We start from the raw sequence: 24,906 nt of genomic DNA, 5'->3' as shown, positions 1-24,906 counted from the left end.
AACAGATGACTCTTTTGTCTCCACTCTTGCAATGGAGGTCCAGGGCACTATCACAAAGCGATATAAAGAACGACACGACATACACGCTCCCTCGGTAGGAGCCCCTTATCTCCATCTTTCGTTTTCTTTTGATGGCATCCAAAGCTGCAATATATCGCATGGACAAGCTGATGAGCATCATACATATAGGCCAAGATAATCAATTATGGTTACGAGAATAATGAAGGCCAATCAGTTTCATGATGCTCGACATCATGATGTAAACCGGAGATTTGTCACTAATTTTTTGCTAAAAGATGTTTGTTTAAAGTGTGGATACCAAGTGGAACAGTGGAGGAATGGAATGGGTATGATGATATGTGGAAAAGATATCAGTATTGACGAGACAAAATATGAAGTTTCACGTATAAGAGAGATTCTTTCATACTTCCTTTTTATTTTCTTTTTTCCCTTTTTCTTTTTGTTATTGAAACTTGACATAGAATGGGGACACTGGGTGCTGTCTTGCATTCAGCATAAAATCACAAACCATATCTGAGATTTCTGAATCATTCTAGCTTTTGAACCCTTTAGTCTCCAGGGGCCAATGGACTTTTACAGCAACCCCACGGGCATGGTTCACAACTAAAGTTCTTGTATAAAAGCTGAATTCCAAGGGTCCTCTATCTTTGTCATGCCCACTTAAAAGCTGATGAAATTCCCCTAAGAAAAAATAAAGGAAAGAAGGAAAGAGTGGGTAAAGAGCTAGATTCTGTTCCCTGTTGTCCCAAAACCCTGCCTCTCATTGGAAGAGGAAAAAAAAAAGTATTTTTGGCTTTTGGGTTTATACTTAGGATTCCTCCCTTGAAACGGCATTTTGTTTTTTGAGAAAAAAGAAACCATGTGAGGGTGGGGGGGTGGTGACGCTTACACTTTTGAGTTCAAATAAAGTAGCCCACTCAGCCCTTGTCATTACTCATAACTTGTTCATCCTCATTATTACACTTCATTCTTCCTTTATGCCATTATGGGTGAATTATAGCCATTAAGGTAACCCACCCCAGGCCCAAATAAACTTTCATTTCTGTGTCATGTGACCTTTTATAATGGGGGAATAAAGATAATATCGGGAACCCATTGCATAGGAACCCCAACTTTCACGTTCCCATCAACGTAAATTTGTCACCAATTGAGAGAGCATCACGTTACCTACAACATAGCCTCTCGATTAGTTGGTCTAACAGTGGCGGCCCCAGTGAATAATTCCTCAAAGGTCACTATTGAGGGTCATGGTGTTTTGGCAATCAGAAATATAACAACACATTTTTTGTAGGATATATCTTCCATTAACATCGTGTTGAAAGCAATATATAATATTCAATAAAAACACAACAATAAAGCATGCGTGAGTTCATACGCGGGTTCCAAGGACTAAATTGAATAATGGAGGTAACTGGTCAGGGTGCTGAATCAGCTGATCATATTGCACTCCATGGCCTGTCCTATTATGTGTCGGATTAATAATGGTTTTTAGTTAACCCAATTTCTTGTCACTCCTCATGTCCATATGGATTGGGCTATTATTATAAGCTTATCATTCCTGGGTTGTTGATGATGGACAAAGCAGCCTTACATTTTCTTTACCGTGGTAAAATAATGTTCTAATTGGGTGATATAGTCCAAGAATTCGTGGCTCCCACTGATGTGATCTAATGGGGAAGAACCGCATCTCATTCAATTCGCAATATTATCTCATCAAGTGGATTCCAACAGAGTGGAGTGTGGGAACCCCATTGTTTGGATCAGACTAAAAAGGTTTAATTTTATTTTTGTTCTTCACTCATAATGAATATGACATGGATCATCCAAATATCTTTAGTAGCCGTGAAGTATGTATCAAGCAGGTGGCCCTTGCTTTCCTTGATTGAAGCCTGGATGCGTAAAAAGATGATGTTGCTCAGGCAAGAATCCAATACCCAGGAGAATGCAGCATCAAGGATGAACCTTTTTTTCCTCCCTAAATTCAGTACTATTCTTAATTAATTAGGATTGCAACCTCAAATTAATATAATTGAGTGGTCCTAATTAATTAAGTGTTGACTCTGATTATATGAAAAAAGAATTGATTAAGATGATATTAATTAGGGCAGGAATGAACGATCCAAGGGGAAGGGTGAGTGAAAAGGCAAAAAAAAAAAAGGACGGATCAAGAATTGTCACCATGCATGCTGCTTGGTGTGGTGTGGTCCATTAAGAAAGCAGTGATGGTGTGGAATTGATGTGCGAGTGCGAGATGTTTGATGTGTGTGGATGGTGAGAGAGGAGGGTTCACAATGCCACGGTGATAAGACCGCATCAGAAAGGGAGTACTGCCTAAAGTGTATTGGCCCCGATGTAAAGGGGCATTGTGCAATATATAAGCGAGTGTATGTATGCAACCAAAAGAGAGAAGGAAAGAAAGATTAGAAGCGGTGTCGGAGAGCGGAGGCTAAATGACAATTTCATTGCTGGGCTGTTTCTACTTGTAGTGTAGAGACTCTGTAAATAAAAGCAGCTTTAAGGCGTTGGCTCTTTCCTATGATTTCCCTTGTGACCCGCTTGGAGAATCAAGGGTACCATGTTGGGGATCCAATGGATGGAGGGTGGAGCAGAGTAGATGGGAGTTGCGGGGGGGCAAAGTTGTCTGAAATCTAAAGGAGATGGGAGAACAGCCATGGGTCAGTCACAAGAGGGCACTTGCATGCCAAAGGAGTCGTATTCATTGAACTAACCATGTTAATTTATTGCACGCGGGACCGGCCATGGGTCATTCACTTCACTCAACTCCATCACCTATGCCTCGCAATATTCCACCGCTCTTCTCAATAAAGTTCTTTCGCATACTGATAAAACAAATGGCATACCTACAAACTCTGCATTGTCAATCACGTGCATACTCAGAAATCTAGAAAAAAGCACAGAGGCATCAAATTGAAAGAAATATATATATTTATCGAGATTAATAATATAAACATTACATTGATGAATCCAAATACAACAACACGCATTAAAAGGCCCCAAAGACCTTTGTGTTATTAGCTCACTCTTGGGCCACCAAAAGGAGGAATTCTTCTCCTCTCTGTCAAAAAAGAAAAAAAAAATTGGAGATATTAAAAACAGAAGAGTACACACGTGCGACCACCACACGCGCGAACTCCATCCAAGAGTTCAGTATGGTTAGGCCTAAAGGTTGAGGAGGCCATATTAGAAGAGGCATTTCCCGCCAAAAAAGCACACATACACACATGTGGCACGCTCTCATAAGCTTGTGCTCACATACCACTCAAAAGTCTACACTATTTTGGAGCCATATTATTCCCTTTCCATTCCTGCTTTCCCCTTTTTTTTTATTCGCCTTCTCCACGTATCAAGAACAGGAGATGCTGAAGCAATGATGGTGGCTAGATGAGAAGCTTGACTTACATCCCATGAGCAGCTCAAACTTCAAAGCTCAATTCCTTGTTTTCATAACTCCCATTGATTTTTCCTGTAGGATGGTCCCACCATCCCCAATCTTTCATTCAACAATCAATGCTGGCTTGGACTTTCAATCCCCCACTCCTTTCATACTCCTGCTCCATGACTCCACTATTAAACACTTCTCTCCCTCACTTTCTCACACAAAATTTAAAAAAAGAAAAAATATGTAACAAATCCCCCACCCTTGGGAATCTGCAAAGCCATTAATGAATGGCAACTCCCACCAAAAAAAATTAATAAATCTCCCAAACTCTCATACATACATATACACTGATGATCTACATCACTTGAGTCAATTTATCCTCAAAACCCTCCAAAAAAATATTGAGGATTCTAGACACCTTGGTCCACCACTTCTTTTGTTTTTTATTTTCCCTCCCTTTCTTTTGCTTTAGTTCTTTCCCACTTAGTCGCCGTTCCCCTTGTCATCGTCTACCCATAAGCAGTTATTTAATTTTCTCCTCTTATAGGATGATGAGGAAGATGAGGATGAGGAGCCAGACGACCTAACTGTGGCCCGAATTGTTACTCGAAGCTGTGGTAGGAGTTTTGGAGGCTTCCTCCGGTTATTGTCAACCGTGATTTCTTGCATTAACTGACAGCAACTGATGATTTTCTCCTGCAAAAATTGATATGTTTCCAAGTTGGCATACATAATAGCTTGTTTGTCGTTAAACATAGGCCCAACAGTAATCATAATTATGTCCTTACTTTGCTCAGTCCATCACACCATGATTCTGCACGTTCAGGATCAACAAGCGACAACTTTGGAATCTCATGGGCTGCGCAAAGTATGGCTGCTGCAGCTATGCATGACGGCCAATACTCCAGGAAACTCGCCTCTGCACACATAACAAATCACTTGACTCAATCATAAGATCCCAATTTCTATATACATTCCAGTGCGTGCATGTTACTAGAATTATTACCTTGGATGTTAGACAAGATAATTTGCGTGGCCCTGGAAATAAGAAATCCAATCACACTTCCACTTGAATCCAGCTTGTATGCAAAGAACCCGATGAAACTGAAAGGTGTTATCGATCTTAGTCTCCAATCCAAAACACCAAGTACAAGGAGCTCCATCCTACGAATTGTTTTTGATTCAAATATAAATTTTGCACCTTCAACCTATGAACCATTAGTCAATGGTACAATGCTGTTAAGTTTGACCAAGTACACCCCCAGAATGCAAAAATAAAGTTGGATGAGATAGAGACAAATACCTGGAGATCCAACAGAGAAGGAACTAGGGGTTCCTCCATCTTTGCAGCTAATGACAAGCAAGCAACAGATAAGAGTTGCAGTGGCCACCCATTTGTTTGCTGCTAAAATCATCAAAACTATAAGTTAAAACTCACATGAATAGTAACAGTAATATAACAGTAACACTACTAATTAATGATGTCACCATCGGTTTTATACAGAATTTAATTGTAAGTCAAGAAAACAAAAAAACCAATTCTTTTTATGCTCCACTTTTTGGCCTACTGCTGATGGAAGGTGAAAAGTATATAATACTAAAAAGTTAATCTGTCATGCAATTAGACAAAGTAATAGTAAGTGATTGATAATTATGAATTTCAATCAGAGAGTTTCAGGAAGGAGTGCGTGCACCTCTGGAGGACTCCAGCACTACCCTTCCACTGTATATACATCATACAAGTGGAGTCCTCTTCACAATTGAAAAGTCAACATAAATTAATCCATTAAAATTTGGGAATAGCAAGAACAACAACAATAATAATAATAATTAGCATAATCTCTGATTAATTCAGCCCTTGAAGAAGCTCACCGGCAAACGGCGAGAATAGAGGAAACGGTCCAAGTAGTTGACGGAGAGATACGCCGTTAGTGGTTGGAAACCATGGTAGGCTTGCACCTGCGGAACACGCAGTTGATCGATTGTCAGTCACCTCCATGTTAAGTTATTTAATCCTCATGTTCTAAATAATCTATACTATCGGCTGGCAATCCTTGATGCCAAATATTCGTATCTGGCCGTTCATCGGACGGCTGAGAAACTCATATCTCATCTTCCGGCTCATCTTTGGCCGAAGACGAAGCTAAAATGCGCCCCTAAGACATCTCGAATAGTGGCTCTGAACTCAACCACTCAGATCCGGCCACTGCCGTCTGTGGGTTGGTGTAGGAGAGAGATTCCACCAGCGCATTCTAGCGGCGTCAAAACCACGTAGACTAACACTGTTCGATGGTATTTATCGTAATATTCTGCAACTTACAACCCGACCGTAGGAGGCCTTGATAAAGCGGAAATAGGCACCTACACACGTTAGCGAATGGATGGGGGAAAAGATGATCAGATTCTGAGAATCGTACCTTAAGAATCCATGCAACAGATTCCTCTCGAGCGGAGGCGTCCAGCGAGTGTGACCGAAACCTGGCCAAGTAATCGAATCCAGGCACGAAGTTCCTTTCATCTTCAATAAATCCAGCTATTGATTCCTCAATATCAGCCGGAGATTCGAGGTCTGAAGAGCACTCCGGCAAGTCGCCGGATAAGATGCTAGAGTCCTCACCGCAGAGAAGGTCGGAGAAGCGGTCAGAGTATGAGAGTGACATGACGTTGGATAGCACCTCATTCTCTTTCCATCGCGGAAGAAGTGATCGGAAAATTCGCCGGAATCTTTGCGTGAAAAGTATTGGTTTCTGTTTGGCTGGAGCTTGAAGGTCCTATCTGTCTCACAGGATATAAATATGAGGTGTTGTGTTCTGCTTTTCTTTTCTTTTTTTCTTTTTTTTTTCCCGGTAAATTTTGGATGCGAGGGAAAGGACAAGAAAATAAGGGAATAAATTTTCCTGCAAGAAAATTTCCACTTGGAAACCAAAATGGTTGAACTGTGTTCACTAATTATTAGATTAAAAGTTAGACGAAGAAAAAGGTTTTGAACGCTCATAATGGGAGGGAGTGAGAGCCGCCGGAGCTTAAAATAATATGTTGAAACTTGAGATGAGGGGGACGTTAGGTAACTCACCTCCCCCTACGAATCTTGTAATGTCACGTGGCGGACAAGCTGGTGAGCTTCCACACTTCCCTCACTTCCCTTCGCACTCTTCAATGTTGAATGTCCCTCACCCACTTACAAATTACAATTACCACTTGCCCCTCCAAAATCCTTCATTAGTTCTCCCCTCTTCACTGTTTTTTAAATTTTTTATTTACCTTGTACAAATATTTTGCCCTTTTCTTTATCTCCGTGTCGACTCAATTCCCATTGCTCCACTAATTTAAGTGAGTAGAAATTATTATCAACTTATATGTACCATCAATTTCAGTACTTGCATGATGTTATGTAACAGTTCATTTTGCCTTCTTCTCAAATTTCCGTAAATAAGGAGATATAATTGACGAGTCGTAGAGGAGAGAAAGGGTTCAAACTTTGGTACCAAACCGTTCTTCTTCGTACAATATGCAATTGAAAGAAGAATTTTAGAATTTCACTATCCGAATGTTCCAATAAAACATAACCGAGTTAAAGATATTTTTGATCGAGGTAACATTTTTTTTTAATTTATTTTATACAAATATAAATATATTTAAAATTTTTAATTAGTTACCGATTCATCTTTCTAAAATTGAATGAGGAAGATCAAATGCCAAAATGTAACGGAAACGTAGCAAATATTTTGTACAGGAGGTGGTGGATGGTGAAGAATATTCCAAAAAAACGAAAGGAAAAAGGTGGGATATTTTCCACGTATATATTTTCCCGCCAGATTCGGTGGTACAGAAGTTCCCCTCCGTAGCTGTCTCGCCTTATCCTAACTCCCCAAACGAAGAGAGGGTTGAACGAGGAGGGTGTTAAACTGTGGAGTTAGTAGCCGTACACGCGTCCTACAGAATCACAAGTGTAATAATATAGATGGGGTCGGGGGAGGGGCTCCCCACCCCAAGACCCACACGCCTAGTGGCCAGTAGAGAGAATGGGCATGTGGCATCTTCAGCATTTTGATATGACTATAATCATCTCAAAATCTTTTCAGTGGTATCATTATTGCCCGCTTCAACGCAACCCATTTCTCTCCTATTCAGACAATAAAACAACCCCCATCGTTCGGCTTTACTAGCTTTCCTCCACCATGGCCTCATGGCCTTAATTCCCAAGGGATTATAAAGTCAAGAAAATCATTTCTCCACAAATTAATTTTTCATTTATTTCGTAATAAATTAATAATTATGCTTTTAGTCTCTTCAACTTTATTTCGTAAATTACTACTTGAAACTTGAGACTCACTTTTTCGAACGCGGCAAAGAATAAACCGTTAAACTCAGAGCCCTTTGGCCTTCACAAGCTGACAAGTTATAGAATTGGTGGTTATCCTTTGGTTTTTCTTTAGCGTTGGATTGCCCCGTGACAATATGCCCAATTAAAAAACAACTTTATAAAAAACTATATATATATATATATATATATATATATCATTGGTTAAAAACAATTTTCTATTTTTCATAATAAAGAAACTTGAACAACTCATTTTGATAACCAAAATTTGTTTTCTATTTTTTATTTTTAAGAACAAAAATGAGGTGTTTTAAAATATCATTTTTAGTTATTTTATGAAGATTATTTTTAAAAATAATTATATAAATATTTATATAACTTTAAAATAATTTTTAAATCAAGTTTTAAAAATATGAATAAAGGGAATTTTAGGTTTTTTTTTTTTAAAGCAAATTAAGAATTCTTATATAAAATATAAGAATTTTTATAGTAGATGTTAAAAACATATTTTAAAATTTAAGAAAGTAACTTTGTCAATTTTTTTTTTTAATTTCGAAAAGGGTTTTTAAGATAATAAAATAAATTTCTGTTTTTGTATAAAATTCTTATATTTTTATACAAAAATAATTATTTTTAAAAATATGAAATAAAAAGTATATTCAAATATGACCTAAATATAATTCTCATGTTGAAGCTTCATCCTTCATTGCTGAGGAAGGTTACATTTACTATAATGACATAACATCAATGTCGCCAAGGTTTGATGATAAAACGAGGCAAATGGAAAGTAATAAAATTCAGGCCCAAATTGTAAGTGGATGTGTGGCTGGGAATATGGATGGCAACGGCCTTAAATAAATTAATTTTTATTTTCATCTTAATAATAATTTAAATGTGAGTTAAATTTTAAAAATTAATTATATTAAAGATAATTATTTTTATAGATAAATATGATAATTTTTATAATTATTTGGTTAAAAAAAGTAGTTCTTAATAAAAAACATGATATGTATATTTAGTCAAAATACTATAAGTTTAAACTTTAAGAAAAATCGATAATTTAATATGATGCTTAAGGGTGTAACTTAATCAGTTGATCCGACTTAACTCAAGTTGGACGGATTTAGATAATCATTTTAATATTCGATTTGGACTTGGATCAAGTTTTTTTGACTCAAACTTAATTTAGGTTGAACACAAGTTAAAATTCAAACAACTCGAGTCTAACTTAAACCCGATTTAATGTTTTCATAATATTTATAATACATATCATCTTATATAACACTATTAATTTTTTCTATTTTTTTAAATACTAAATGATATTCTATTATACTTATTCATTTTTTATAAAATATATAAATTATATTTATTCTTTTATAATTATTTCAAGATTTTGTCTTATTTATTATTTAAAGTATCATATGAATACATTAAAAAAGTTTTTTAAAAATATTATAAATAAAATTTGAATTATATAACCCAATAAACATAAACATGGGTCTAACTTGAATAATTTGAACTCAATCAAAGCTTAAAAAAATGAGGTGATGTTTGAATTGGATTGAATTTGAATGGATTGTTTCTTGATTCAAGTTGAGTTCCACGCAACTCGGTCCAACCGGTCCAAGTTGTAGCCGAGTTTAATTCGCCGTAGGTGGTGGGAGTCCTAAGCTACCTTTTGAAAAGGTATACGAACGAAGGATACATGATTGTTGGACGAGCTACTGATCTGAGGTCATTTCTAGAGGTGGTCTGATGTCATTTCTAGGATACAAAAAAAGATTCCATCGATTTACAGAACATGAACTGTATGGAAGGTCATAAAGCTTGGGGCAAGAGTACAGGAAGATTTGGATTTAAAACCAGCAATATCATAAGGAGAGAAAGTGCTTTTATTTTATTTTTTTGTTAATTCATCAAAGTACCCTCTGGCTTTTGGTGGAGCATCTCGATATGATTTAACATTTTGAACTCATCAAAAAGGTTAGTAAAATGATTAAAAAAATAAAAATAAGTACTGCATTCTGCACATGCTCTCATCTCATAGGCTGTCCCCTTTTTCATTCACGCGTTTTTTTTGTTCAGATTAGCAGTGAAATTATCAAGTTACCTTTCCATGTTGATGATGATCAAAAGATTCATAACGGCCTCTTCCAAATCCCGGAAAGGCAAATTATTATTATTATTTTCTTGTCTTTAATCACTTTTAAAATAAATTTAATTTCAAAATGCTGGACAGCTCCAAACTTTTCTTTGCACCAACAGAGACTCCACAAACATTGAGCCTATGTAGTAATGATGATTCCTAGCCACAAGGGGAAAATTTGCCCTAAGAGGTAGGGGTTTAGGGGCTTCTATCAATCCTAGGTCCCATTTTTAAACATTAGTTTCCAATCATGTAAATGTTATTTATGTTGAATTAACTTTCATAATTTTAAAAAATATTTATAAAATTAAAAAGAATTCATATTTATATAATTTAAATAATTTTTTTTATATTCGATGTAGGATATCACCGTCACTCCGTCATACAAATAGATGCTTTTTATAGGATCAAACAAATTCATATATTAAAGTTCGTAATCAACTCTGATATCATTTATAATAATTCACCTCCAATCGTATAGATATTATTTATTTTCAATTAAATGCATTTTTTGACTTTAGTGTTAGGACGACTATTTTAACCATAAATTTAAAATAATGTCTATATCTAATAATTTGGTCATAGAACACTATTTTGACTTTAAACTCAAGTTTCACATGTATAATTGTGATGACAACTCATGAAATGTCACATTTTTCTAAGGATCATTTGGAGTTTCCATGAAATTTCAACAACTTGTTGGCTTTCATTTAGTAATTTATAGGTATCAGACTATGTATAATTAATACAATTAATGGCATATGGTCTAAGATTTAATTTATGGATCCATTAATTTTGAGTGCCACCTTTTCTTTTCCATATCTTAAATATTGAATTTCTTCTCATAATTAATTTATACCTTTAAATGCTAACACTAAAACATAATAGAGACACTTCCAATATTCATAGAATCTCCTCAACACCTTTAATTATGATATCTAGTAATGGGTACCAAATGACTTTCCAATCAGATGTGGACATTTTAATTTTTATCATTAGTGGGAAATTTTGTCTTAATTTTGTACAAATCTCACCCTATATCTTCTTTTACTTTTTCATGATGGACCTCAATATCTAGAATGATTGTCAAAGGGGCAGGTTTAGATTTTTATTTTATAGTAATTCATTTCTGATAATAAAAGAAAATTAGGGATAAGGAGGCCCATTCAGGGAAATGAATGATAAATGACTGATCATATAGTCAATTGGGTGGGTTCATCTATTAAAGGCTGTTGGTGCAGGCGGCCAAGTGACATGCCATGAAACCTAGAGACTATTGGATTAAAGGGTGTCTTCAATTATTTTTATATTAACAAATTGTGTGAGGAGGGGAGACATTCATTTATGATACTATTAAAGTAGAGTAGATGTAGAGTAGTAGACACTGACAGATCACTCAGAAAATTAGATTGGTAGGTGTGGCCCTTTTCTTCTTGGAACCATGCATCATACAAATTTGACTCCATGAATTCCAACATGTAGTGGCAGCATGGACACAATCAAATATGGATTCAAGGATTCAACCATCTTTGCTGTAGAAAGCAGAAAGTAGAAGACTCCAAATCATGCTTCACATAGCTAACCATTATTGCTTCAATTAGACTTTCAAATTTAGTGGCTCTCCATACCTCACAAGCTCTCTTTTTCTTGTTTTAAGAGTTGAAAAGGGTTTTGTTTTTGAAGTGGATGACCTCACAATTGTGCAATGTTCATGTGTGCAGAGTGGCAGAGGAAGTGAGCATTGCTGCCCATATGCTAGGGGGGGAGAAATGGGGATGTGTTGGATGTGGGATTTTTTTTTAATTGGGCAAGGCCACAGGCTCACAGGAGACATGGCCAGTGTAGCAGGGGGGCTGGTCCCTGAATATGATCATTAATTACTTAAAAAGAAAAAAAATTGCATAGTGGGAACATCATTTTCAGCACAGTGTTTTCTTTTTCTCTAGTTCATCCTTGTATTATTTGCCTCTCATAGAGTCACAAGTCACAGGGGCTATTACAATTAGTCTATTAGGGCCTTAGGTGGGTGGGTTTTCTTTCTTTTTTTCTTCCCTTCTTTCTTCCTTTCCCTTTTCGTTAGACAAAGTGAAAGGAAAATTTTGAATTGACCCAACTTTGATGATGGAAGAAAAGCAAATGAGCTACATATTTGATACCTTTGGATTCTGGTATGAGTTCCTATCTGGACTTAGGGGGTTCTCAAAACAACCATATAGGACCCATTTCTGCCTTTTGGACTTTGGTCGGTGCCATGTATTGGGACGCATCCACCCGCAAAAAATTCAAGACCCTTTTACTTATCCCCCTGGAACTGTGGTTCTGACGTTTAGGTATAGTAGGTTTTTTTCTTTTCCTTTTTTTTTGTTGGGTTATTTAGTGCAAATAATGATGATTTTATAGAAAGCGGAGGATTAACAATATGATACGGCCACGACGACTACGAACGTGATTTAATAATGAACCCCGCCTCTCCCTTTATGTCATCCTGGAGCGTGTTTATAATTGCTGCGCTTGCACCAACAATCATGAACTGAAATTTTTTCCCTGGGTGGCTACAACAGGTCATAGATTCTACCTAAACCCTATATTCTATGCCATATTATCCGCTGATTTAACCAATTTTATACCTTTCCTAGTCAAATCTGTTCCCAGCACACCTATTTCTGTAACTTGGTACATATATAATTAATGATGTACGATGTAATCTCGTCGGAGACAAACAAGTCGATGGCACTTTAATGAGTTTTAGGGGGTGGGAAAAGATCCAAGACACGTAATGTTGGCATCAGTCTCGTCACAGGGATATTATTGGAAATACGATATTACTCAATAATTTTGGTTTTGTTTTTATTTATTTATTTTTCCAACATTTAAAAATGAAAATTTATTTTTGTTTTCTAGTCCAGTTACTCTTTATCATCAATGCCACTGATGCATGAGGGGGCGGGCCAAGGCTCATACCTGCTATTTACAACAAGAGGAAAATACAACAACGTAACAATAACAAAAGAGAGGTTTGAAATATGGGCTAGCGTTTGTACAGGTGACAAACCGGCTTGTCCATGGTCAGGGCTCTTTCCTGCAATATATATATGTATACTTTTTTTTTTTTGGTTTTAATAATATGGAGAGCGGGTGGTGGTGAATTGAAATATGGGTTAAGGGGGGTGGGGGTGAAGAGGGGTTGATGGGCCAACTTGGCTTGAAGGAGAATGCTCTCTCCCAGCTCTCACCCTCCCATTTGACTAATTCTTGAGTGGTGTGGGTGTGTCAATCAAATGAAAAGATTCTAGACTTTGATGGAAAGCTCTTCTTACCTAATACCAATATCTACGGAGCCCTGACCCCAACCCCATTAATTGGAATCAGGCTTCCCGTGAACAAACGGAAGCTGCTTAGTCGTGGGGTCATCATTCCCCTCTCATCTGCCCTTCTCCTCCTCTTATCCCATTTTCTTTTCTTTTTTGCCCTTTCTGAGGTTATGTTGAGGGTGTGCAGGGCCAGCACTTGATTTTTTGCCTAAAGTGAGGGTGGTGGGTAGGATTTGATGATATTTTACTTAGGGTGTTTAATCCCCAAATGTATGAATATGATTGGAGGGGAGGTGATTTTCCGCCTATTTCAAGGCATGTAAAAGGCCAATCAAATCAACAAAAGGGAATCAGCTTGTACTAAAAGAGATTGTGACTAGAATGTGAGGCCAAGCTGAGTTGGAGGAGGCAGGACACTAGCTGAAATGGGAACCGAGATGTTGTGTAGTTGAAGGGGTGTTTGGGGCAGCTTGTGCTCAATTTGCAGGGACGAGATTTGCCCTCTTTTAACTGCTCAATGCTGTTTGGTGAGTGGGACACTGGTGGGCCTTCCCGGCCCTTGGATTTTCTTACATTCTCAACTATCACTCTTCTATGGGCCCTTCCTGGTAGGGCCCATCTTTGTTACCTCTTCTGAGACGGCCCATTTGGGTGTTGTCATGATTGAATTATTCTGCCTACTCCTTTAGATAAACAGCAAAAGACCCATCCACACCTGTCTATGTGCAAGCATCTTATGGGTATGGCCCATGGGCCTGGTGGGCCATGGCTCCTCTCTTGAAAAATTCCCTCCACCGGGTTACTGCCTACAAGGATAAACTAAATGCCTACCCACACAAGCCTAATTGAAGCCCATTTTGAGTGGCCCACGTAAAGGTGTAACTTGTAAGGCCTGTTTGGATGATGTGTATGGGCTGAATAGAAAATTAGTCCGACGGAACTTTGGGCCTTAACCTTAACGACGATGTTTCACTTGGAGTTATCCCATCGTCCCTGACAATCTTCTCACAAAATAGCTCTTCTGACATCGTCTGAGAACATCATCCAGTAAGAAGCAGAAGCAGCTCGAGCGACTAAGATGCTTGGCCTAGGAGGCTGTCCGCGACTCTGCACATTGCACAACACCACTTCTTCTCTCCTATCCCAAAGCAAAACCCTCCAATCCTACCAAACCTACCAACCACTTCTCCCTTTTCTCTCAGTAAATGCATCTTCGACTGCTTCATTTCTCTCTTCAATTCATCGATTAAGAGAACCTCAATTGGGCTTTCGTGTTGTTCTTGGTCGAGAGCGAATTGGGTTTTGTGTTTCTGCTCGCAAGCGAAGAAACGGTGACGGTACCCCATTAGATGAGGATGGTATTGGTGATGATGGGGACGAGTCCGATGATGAAGATGCATTTATAGCTTTCCCTGATATGATGAGGTGGTTTAATAACAAGCCAACTGGATTTGGTGAAGGTAAAGTGTATGATACTCATATTGAGGACAAGTTGCTTGAAGAAATAAAGCAGAGCAGAGTGGCTCAGCTGGCCAATATCGATAAGCTTAAGAAGAATCCTGTGAACCCCAATTCCGAGAAAGCTAACAATAAAGGACAGAAAGGTTTGTCATTATATTATGTGAATGGTTTTTGTATAGTTCGCTGCATTGTTAACCCATTTCCTCATTTTTTTGTGTTGAGAATTGTGCTTGTCATTCTTGCATACCTATTTCCTCTTTCTTTCTTGGTTTTTTCGCAAACTGTCGTCTTCGCGTACTGCACCTTTTAGAAATGTAGAAATGGGGGACATTGAAAGCACCTACTAGTTATTAGCTCAAATTTAATAATATGACAATTTTTAGGACACGAAGGAAAAAATGTAAGTGTTAGGATTATAGTTATATCAAACTAGTGTAAACACCCAAGAAGGGGTTGATTTCGGTGTTGGTATTTTTAAACAATTTAACTTAGATGAATCTAAGAGACAAATACGCAATAATATAACATATACCAATAAATCAAATAATTACATGAAGTGAATAAAGAATTGATAAAGAGAATGTAAACCAAGATTTTTATAGTGTTTCGGTGTAACTCGGCTTACATACTCTTCTCATGCTCCAATCAAGTGAGGCCTCCATTATCGGTTCTTTCAACACAAGCCTTCAAGCTTTACACTTGGTTTAATCAAATCCTATGAGCACTTACAATTACAATTTTGCTCAATGCCTCACTCTTGAACTCCCCATGTGATACCTCACACTTTGCAAATCCTACGTGATACCTCACACTTAACAAACCCTAAGTGATACTTCATAGTTAGATTTTCCTCTAAAGTGATACCCCACACTTGAGCTCACCTCACAAGGTTTACAAGAATTGAAAATTTTAATACACATCCCTAGTTTACAAAATTTTCCTCAAGGGATACAAAGAAAACTAAGATTGATTAGGTACACTAAGAATGAAACGAAAGTTTAAGCTCAATGCACTAAAAATATCTTCCTAAGGCTTAAAAGATGATTGAATAATAGTTTGAAACTCTTATATCTTTTATAAATGAAGTATAGAGCCTTTATATAGGAGTTCAAAGGTCAAACTAGTTACTAGAAATAAGTCTCCCAAAATTGGACGTCCACATGGCCGTTCACATACTAGCCGTTAGAGCATTTAATGAGGTGCAGAGAGTTGTTAGAGGCCAAAAAAACAGATGTGGATGTCCACCTGGTTGTCCACATTGCCAAGCCAACAACCACATGATCTTACACATAGCAAGTGGATGATCGCCTAAACATCCACATGACAACTGGATGACTGCCTGGTCATCGACATGACATCTGGATGACTGTTTGGTCATCCACATGTGCTTTAACCCAATATTTTTCAAAGTTTTTGCATATTTTGGGGCTAAGACCTTTTTTAACTAACTCATGTAAATGCAGACCACCTTCTAATAAAGTCTTAATTGATATTTTGAGAAATTTTCAAGTTTAAGGCACTTCGGTTAAGTAGATAACGTCTTTAAAAAATCTTAAAAGATTTTCATTAAAAGCTTGATGTCTAGCATAATCTTCTAGGTTGGGTAGGTGTTTTCATCCTCAAAATGATTTTCATCCAAATTGTAAAAGTATAAAACCAATTAAAAACTTATGGATGAATGTTTTGGTGCTTAACAAAAATATGCAATCCTAACTTAGTGCACCCATCATTTTACATAAAGTGTCCTACTAATAAACTTCATAACCATTTTCTTCATTCTTCTTGTATCTTCTTCTTGATAATTTCAAGAAGATCTTCTTGCATATCATACATAAATATAGTTGAATCCAAATATTATTTTGTTTATCATCAAAACACGAGATTAAGCAAACCTAAGTTTAACATTTAGTTTAAAGGGACTCAAAATATGGTTACCTTAGTTTTTATAATGGACCATGGCTAAGAATAATAATAGGGGGAAGAAATAAGAGAACAAAAACAAAAAATGCAACAAAACAACCACAATACTTCCTAAAACTGTCAATCCCAAAGTTTCAATTACACACCCAAAAAAGACTCAATTAACATCTTGTCCTATATTTTTTCCCACATTATATGGAAATATTCCTTACAAGGAATTGTTTAATTATAGAAGAAACCTATTTTTATAAGAAAATTTTACTATGTAATACTTCCGTTATAGGAATAGGAAAGTTATTTTACTAAAATAACTCCTAATACGAAAATATAAAGGACTTAGAAATTTACTCAAGAGGGAATTTAAGGCATGTTTATCAATCTCTATCTTGATTCAAATTCCTAAGCTTAAGGTTATGTTTGGTTCCGAGAAAATTTGAGAGAAAATGCAAGGAAAAGAAAATAGAGAGAGAAAAAAAGAAGCAAAGAAAAATAAAAAAATAGATTTAATTCTCTAAACTTATTTTTCTCTTCTATATAAAGATTAATAATTTGAAAATGTATAAGTTTATAATTAATTTTAATTATATTTGATTTCTTTTCGTATTTTCCATAGTAAACCAAACATAAGAGAATAATTTTTCTTAGCATTTTTTTTTTCTCCTTTCCTTCGTACTTTCCCATAACCAAACATAGCATAAGAGACTCAAAAGTACCTAGGAAATTTATTCACGGTCCCAAAGGGCCAGCCACTATAGACACAAATTAACTCCATACAATACTTAAACTAAAAAGTAGGAACAAATTTACATCCATCAAATTCTCCATTACAATGATCTGTTTACTAAGCATGACTTATGATCTTGTGACCTTATGATAGGTATTAGGCTCACCTTCCTTAATATTTCTTACCATGCTAAGTGCATAAGCAACTAAATCCATATTAGCGCACCTTTGAGATGGCTTAATCAGCCTCCTCCATCTGTTTCTAGCTATATTATTGCTCTTGTAATGCATCTTCTTTATTGTCAAGATAACAATTTGAATTAATTGTTTCAATCCAAAATTTCTTCAATAACCCCGCGTTAGAAAGCATTCACCATGTTATCTTTAGAGTTCTTTTCATTCATTTTGCAATATCACTTATTGTGGAGTATGCCTAAATGTGTGTTATCACACAACTTTTTCTTAGAATTTCGTGTCATTGTTAGTTCTTAAGTGCTTGATATGTTCCTCATTCTACTTCTTGATCATAGTGTTCTATTGCTTAAACTTTCCAACAACATTATTCTTGTGTTTCAAGATATACACCTAGATTTTCTAGAGCAGTCAACAATGAAGGTTAATGAATATCTTTCACTGCCATATGATGCAAATTGAAGGGATGCTCAAGATTTTAATGAATAAAATCATATGTACCTTTGGTTGAACACTTATGTTGAATTAATAAGTTTTTTTTTAACACACAATGCTAACAAAATTCAGCCCTCCTATTTTCTCTCCACAAAGCAAACCCCACTTGTTTCAAACTGTCAGCCTTCTTTGACTCATATACCTAAATTACATATGTCATTGTCTATTAGTTTCTTAAAAATGAATTTTATGTTGAATGTGCAGTTACACTTGTAACCTTGGTAACTTGCGAATGTATAAAGACCATTACCTTTCATCACAAGAAGAGTAGCTTTCTTATGAATCTACCTCCAACTTTGTGTGTTCCCATTGGATTCAATCATCCCTAAGGAAATGAAAATTTCTTAAATTCTAGAACATGATGTATATTAGTCAATGTCCTCACAATATCATCATGCATATTAATTTGAATTGTGTCTATCACAAACCACATTATTTTCCATAAAACCTTTCCGCCATCTATAGATTGGTAGGTGTGAAACTCATCTCTATTTGGAGAAATATGATAGGAACACCTTGAATAAAAGATTCACTCATCATTTGAGTTCTAGTTGCTAAAAGGACATTTACATTATCTAAACTTCCCTCCATAATTGCAGCATCACCAAAAGTAGAAGTTTTCTCCTTTTTCTTTCCTTTCCTTTCCTTTCCTTTGTGCTTTTAACAATTTCTTATATAGTATCTTTCTTATTGCAATTGAAGCACTTGTCATTTCTGGTGGATTTTGATTTAGATCTAAACCAACAAACATTTCATTATCATGGTTTTTTTTTTTTTTGCTAAATAAGCAAGCAATAGAATAAGAAACGACAAAAAGCCACAAAGCATACAGGGAGTATACATAGTAGCCTAAACCAAAAAACAAACAACCTCACCAGCCCTTAAGTGGACGCTAGCCACTCCAAAAAGCCTAAGAGAGACAAGGACTCCTCACCAATGTACACCCGAGCCCAACTCCACAGATTACAAACAAAAGAATTTTTGAGCTTTTGAATAGCTAAAGAACCCCCCCCCCCCTAAAAGCTAACCTATTCCTCTCCTTTCAAACCGTCCAAAAAATACACAACTAGATGGAATTCTAAATCTTTTTCCTTTTTTTTTCCCCACAAAAGGACCCTTCTAACTGAACAACACTTCTTTAACTGTCTCTGGGAACACCCACGGAACCCCAAACAAGGTGAGTATGATCTCCCAAAGGACCCTGACCACTGTATAGTGTAAAAGAATATGATTTACAGTTTCTTCTTCACAACCACACAAAAAACAACGATTGGGGAGTTGCCATCCCCCTTTTTGAAGCCTATCCAGGGTGAGAATCTTCCCCCAAGTGGCCTCCCAAGCAAAAAAAATAGCTTTGGTTGGAGCCTTATCCACCAAAATGTTCTTCTTCGGGAAAGTGAAGTCATTGGGAGCGATCAACAGAATATAAGCGTCCTTAACCCCAAAAATACCACTTTCCTCACCTTTCCAAAAAACTGAATCCTCCTCTGAAGGTATCCTGCAATCCCTCAACAAAATCAGCAACTCCCCTATCAAATCCAACTCTCAATCATTAAAGTCTCTAGAAAATCTGAGGTTCCAACCTCCTTGACCAAAGCTAGAGTCCCACACTTCATTATCATGGTTTTTCTTTCTTGTTCTCTCACTAACAACTAAAAAGCCTTCACTTAAGCCTTCTTTTCTACTCTCAAACACCTTTTCTTCAACTGCTTTTAATCCAAGGCCACCTTAACATCCTTTATGAGGACAGTAGCTCTATGCAACCTTATGCAAGCTTGTGAAGTACTTCATTATCTAGGCACAATAGAACAGGTTTATGCATTTTCTCTATAAGTTCAGCTTTCTCTTCGTCAAACAACATTATAGTTAGAACCTTTCTACCTTTCAACACGTGAGACTACCCCTATTGGACCAATAGGGGATGCATTAAACTGAACTTTATTCTTATTACAAGTCTAACAACGTTAGCTATAATATAGTTTGTTGTAATAAACCATGACAAAAAGCAATAATAGGGAGTAAAAAAAATGAAGAAAAATAGAAAACACGACAATCACATGAGGATTTACATGGTTTGACCTAAAGCCTACTTATATGGTCGAAGACAACAATGAACATTATGCAAGGAGGTTACAATCTTAGAATTTTCAAATCCTGAAGCCCTAATTGTATACCCGAAAGGACTCTTTTTTGGTCAAAATGTCCTTTTATATTTTTTTCTTCACAAAATAGAAATATTTCCATATAGGGAATCAATTGCCTAATTATAGAAGAGGCATATTTCTATAAGGAAATCTTACAATAAGATACTTTATAAGAATGGGTAAAATTCCTCAAAAGAAAATCTTCTAATAAGAAATTATTAAGGACTTAAAAATTGACATTTTAAAGACACTTTCCAACTTTAGCCTTAGTCAGCTTGATGTATATGGTTAACCTAATGTCTAACAGCTTAAGCTTTTGAGTTAAATTGGTGGTTTAACATTACCTTTTCTAGTTGATGTGACACTTGCTCCTTTATTTTGATTGTGTGGAAACCAAGTAATTGGGCTACTATTGGTTTTGAAAGTTTTAAGATGTTCTCAACTGTTTTGAGTTATTTTTTATCAGAATATAAACTACTTTTGTCATGCATAATTAAGTTAAGTCAATCCTTGGTTCGCAATGTTCCTGACTACCATGAATGATTGCATAGTAACAAAACATATTTTTGTTCTTTTTGCCGCATTGCTCTTGCCCACTGAAATCCTCTCGACCTCTTCTTAACTAGTTATGATCTCATTAATTCCTAAACTTAAAATTTTCCATCATTAAGTACTTCCATGATCCTGAATTTGGTTGCTGTGCCATCACATTAGTTGAACACTACTCTTGTGAGGAATGAAGAGCATTCTATTAATCATTTTCATGATGGAGGATCTTGCACTTGACATATGTAGTCCCTATTTTAACCACTATCTTCTCTTTCAGTCTCTGCTTATTGATGGTGTTTATGGGATTTTAGTTATCCTAGGTTCACATCATTGGATGGATGCTTTTGCATGTTTCTTAGCTGAGTTTTTCAAGGATGCAACTGGATCTGTTTAAGTATTATTTTCTTGTTAAGTTATGGCGGTGCATGACATTTTACCTTGATTCTGATGGTGCAGTCATATTTTGCAGCACCTGAACCTGTTGCAAATGCATTTCGTGTACGTGTGGCGAACCTTCCTAAGAAAAAGAACATCCATAGAGATCTGCAGTTGGCTTTTAAAGGAGTTCCTGGTATAGTTAATATAATCCCTGCAGTCTCTGGAAATAAGAAGACTAGGGATCCTGTTTGCAAGGCTTTGCTTTTGTTGATCTCAAGACTGAGGACGACGTAAATAGGTAAACCATGTTTAAGAAAAGAAACCCTGTTGTGTGCTACAATATACTTCTTGTGCATAGCCCTTAACAGTGACAAACCAACCTTGTTGGTATATTCTTTCTTGGCATGAGACATTAGTCAAGTGACACCGAACCATTCTTTGTCCTTGGAAAGTATTTAGGATGAATGCTACTATCACTATGAAGAAAATTACAAATTTTTATTAGGTACACTGCCTTGGAAATTTTTTCTTTTTTTTGATAGGTAATAAAAGGGGCTTGCATTAAAATTGCCAAAAAGATGGCAAAACAAGTACACACGGAGTATACTACCAAAGCCCAAAAAAAGTTAGGAAGTAAGGAGACCAAAAAAAAAGTCTTTCCCTTACTTGACAAACAGCTATCTACAAAATCAATTAAAGACAACATATGATCCTCTATATACACCCTAGCCCAATTCACAAAAGTATACATGAAAATAGATTTAATTGCTTGTTGGACCGCTCAACGTCATTGAAAGCTCTTCTATTCCTTTCCTTCCAAATAATCTACAATAAGCATTAGGGGACAGCCATCCATGCATTCTCCCATTTTTTACCTACAAAAGAGTCGTGTCAACCTAACAAATTCCTTCTAATTAAGGGATGCATAACCTACTGCACGCCAAAAAGGGAGTAAATCAAGTTCCACAACATTCTAGCCTTGTTGCAAACTAGGAGTAGGTGATCCATAGTTTCCTCCTCTTTTTTGCACAAGTAACACCTATTCGAGATATTCCAACCCCTCCTCTTCAGTTGGTCAAGAGTCGGAAGTTTGCTCCAAGATGCTTCCCAAGCAAACTGGAGCCCAGGGCCTCCAAATAATACTATACAGAAAAGGATCTCTAGAAGCCCTAGTATAGGAGCAATAAAGAGATCTAATTGATTTGGTTCTTGCTTTCTCTCCAACTCAAATGTCCTCCACTTCCCTTCGAACAACTAAGGGTTGTAGTTTACAAAACAAATTCTCCACTTCTCTCATCTCCCTGTTGTTAAGATGTCTTGAAAAGCAAGGGCTCCAACTACCTGAACCCTACCCTCCTCCCATGCCTTTGACACCCATCCATCTTTGTTTATTGCCAACGAAAATAAATTAGGACAAGCTTCTTTCAAAGTTCGGTCCTTGCACCACAAGTTTTTTCATAACTTAACCCTTCTTCCTGTTCCCAACTATAAAGTGAGATCTACTTCTTATACCCTCCCATTCATTTCTGATGGCTTTCCACACCCCCACACCGTAACCTCCTCTCACTCCTCTCGAACACCATCCCCTTCCTCATCTCCTAACTTCCCAATAATGATTTGTTTCCAAAGGGGCTCCCTCTCTTCCGCAATCTCCAACTCCACTTCCAGTGAAGATTAATATGCAAATTTTTATTCAATTTGCATATTTTCCATCATGGTAAAACTGGACATCTATTTTCACAGAACTGAATTTCTTGTCCAACAGCTGAAATAATTACTAGAGGCAGTTAGCAATATATTGATGGTCAGAGCAGATGGCTTTTGTGCTACAAGTGTGGATGAGACAGGGAAAGAAATTTATGCTCACATGCATACACACATAGACACACAAATGGTGATGGACTATTTGTTGGGCTGAACAAGTTCTGCATATATGTATTCTGGAAGTCATATCTGTATCGAAATTTTGCATCTTATTGTCTAGGATAGACTTCAGTGCTTGTCCAAGGAGATCCTGATTTGTTTACTGTATCTGATAAAAATATTTGCTGACTTATGCTTTGTTAATCATGGCAGGTTTGTACGTATGTTTTCCGAACAAAATATAACTTTTGGTAAGATTCAGAAGCAGATAAAATGTGAAATAACGAATTCAGGCTCTCCCAATGTTACTTATGAGCAATCAGCAGGTAGCACCTTCACTGATCCCCAGTCAACAGTTCCCAGTTTTGATGAAACTCCAGCTTCTGACTTTGATATAGATAATTTTTCATTAGATGTATGGGAGGAAACTGCCTCAGAGAAGTCTGATGGTCCAGATGATTTAGAAGGGGACATGGCTTCTGATTTCGACATGGATATTACTTCCTTGGATACATGGCAGGAAACCGCCTCTGATGAATCTAATGCCCTGGATGATGAGCAGCAGATAACAGTGGGAAGGGAAGATGTGAGAGAGAATTTGGAATCTTTCAGTATTTCAGAGATGGATGGTGATGATAGATTGGAACCAAGTATAGAGTCTGCAAGTGATTCATTATCCTCAAAGCAGCTAGAGGAAATCTGGGCACTTGAGAATAAACCACTTGGTAAACAAGGGGACAAGGTTCTGAAGTTGAAGGTTCAAGCATCAGAGCTTAATGATGGTGATATTACTGATCAAAGAGTAGGGGCTGCTGTTGATTCATCATCCTCCAAGCCATTAGAGAATATCCAGGCACTTGAGAGAAGGTTACTTGCCAGAGGAAAAGAATGGAAGGTTTCAAAGTTAAATATTCATGCAGCTGAGCAGAATTTTGGTGATAGCATGGACCCTAGACAGCAGCCTATAGCTGATTCATTGCCCTCAAAGCAGCTAGAGAGTATCGAGGAACTTGAGAGAAGGCCGCTTGCCAGAGGGAAATGGGGGACGGTTCCAAAGTCGAAGATTCCAACATCAGAGCTGAATGGTGATGATAGGAGGGAAACGAGAGATGAGCCTACAACCAATTCAGTATCCTCAAAGCAGCAGAAGAAAAAGAAGAAACTAGAGAAAAAGCAAATTGCCCAAAAAAACCAAGAGAAGGCTCCAGTGTTGAAACTTCCAGGATCTGCAAATAGGTAACACTAAATTTTTGTTACCAGCATTCTGCCATCTATTGGCAAGCATGTTTTCACTGTTATTCTTGTGGAAAATAAAAAGTAAAAAATTATACTTCTCATGATGCAGGTTAAGGATCAAGGAGAAAGTTGTGCTAACTGATGTGTTCTCCAAGTATGGAGTAAAAGCTGCAAACACTACAAAACAACAGGGCTAAACAGTGTGGACTCAAATCATTTGAGATCAACTGAGATGAAGGACCATTATTGCAAACTTAAGTGTAAACTGCTTGATCATGAAGGCAAATGTTGTTCCTTTTTGTGTAAGCTGTTACCACTCCTGCGAATTTCTAGACAATTTCAGTGAACAAAAGACTTCTAATCACCGAATTTTGTAAAGCAACCTAGCAAAATTCCATTTTATTTACTCTTTTTCTTTTCCAGGATGTTGTATGAGTTCTGTTTTGGCCTATTAAAAAATGGAGAAGCGCCTGTATATAACTTCTATGGAGTTCACCAAAGCAGCAGTCTTTAAGAGGCAACCATCTAAATCTTCCCATTTGGGGACTACAAAACTTATTCAAGATAAAAGGAAAAACAGGTTAAGTGACTTTTGCAAAAGAATGTTGAATCCCATATGTGCCCTAGACACCATCCTTTTGCACATCTTGAGTGTGGACGTTACACAAGAAAAATGCAATAACTTTTTTTAAGAATGTAAATCAACCAAAATTTTCGGAATTTACCAATGGGCTCTACGACTTGAT

The 24,906-nt window shown here is 36.8% G+C and overlaps 2 protein-coding genes across 3 annotated transcripts; one reads left to right on the top strand and one right to left on the bottom strand.

The window, feature by feature from the left end:
- Positions 1-2,949: 2,949 nt before the first annotated feature.
- LOC117923956 (cyclin-D1-1) lies at positions 2,950-6,344 on the bottom strand. Of its 2 annotated transcripts, none has more exons than XM_034842476.1 (6): positions 5,839-6,344; positions 5,294-5,380; positions 4,725-4,826; positions 4,428-4,629; positions 4,210-4,340; positions 2,950-4,117 (listed from the first exon to the last, which is right to left on the bottom strand). In XM_034842476.1, the coding sequence occupies exons 1-6, from the start codon at positions 6,079-6,081 to the stop codon at positions 3,905-3,907; spliced, it is 978 nt and encodes a 325-aa protein (XP_034698367.1). In that variant the 5' UTR covers positions 6,082-6,344; the 3' UTR covers positions 2,950-3,904. The 2 variants fall into 2 exon arrangements, with proteins under 2 accessions (XP_034698367.1, XP_034698377.1); XM_034842486.1 differs by having other exon boundaries at positions 4,725-4,823.
- A 7,837-nt stretch (positions 6,345-14,181) lies between these two features.
- Positions 14,182-24,635, top strand: LOC117925616. The gene is given in 6 exon segments (XM_034844685.1): positions 14,182-14,803; positions 21,153-21,311; positions 21,314-21,359; positions 23,138-23,250; positions 23,338-24,160; positions 24,270-24,635. Coding segments are annotated over 6 exon segments (1,755 nt in total). The 5' UTR covers positions 14,182-14,277; the 3' UTR covers positions 24,358-24,635.
- Positions 24,636-24,906: the final 271 nt, after the last annotated feature.

Source organism: Vitis riparia, chromosome 1 (genome assembly GCF_004353265.1).
Source record: "Vitis riparia cultivar Riparia Gloire de Montpellier isolate 1030 chromosome 1, EGFV_Vit.rip_1.0, whole genome shotgun sequence".
Lineage (NCBI taxonomy): Eukaryota > Viridiplantae > Streptophyta > Magnoliopsida > Vitales > Vitaceae > Vitis > Vitis riparia.
The sequence above is the reverse complement of the archived record's forward strand: the minus strand, read 5'-3'. Positions and strand labels throughout refer to the sequence as shown.

Coding starts and splice junctions, on each gene's coding strand:
- LOC117923956 (XM_034842476.1), bottom strand. CDS start 6,081: ATGTCACTCTCATACTCTGACCGCTTCTCCGACCTTCTCTGCGGTGAG. Junction 4,827..5,293: donor TCTATTCTCGCCGTTTGCCG/GTGAGCTTCTTC, acceptor TGATGATTTTAG/CAGCAAACAAATGGGTGGCC. Junction 4,118..4,209: donor GGTGTGATGGACTGAGCAAA/GTAAGGACATAA, acceptor CAATTTTTGCAG/GAGAAAATCATCAGTTGCTG.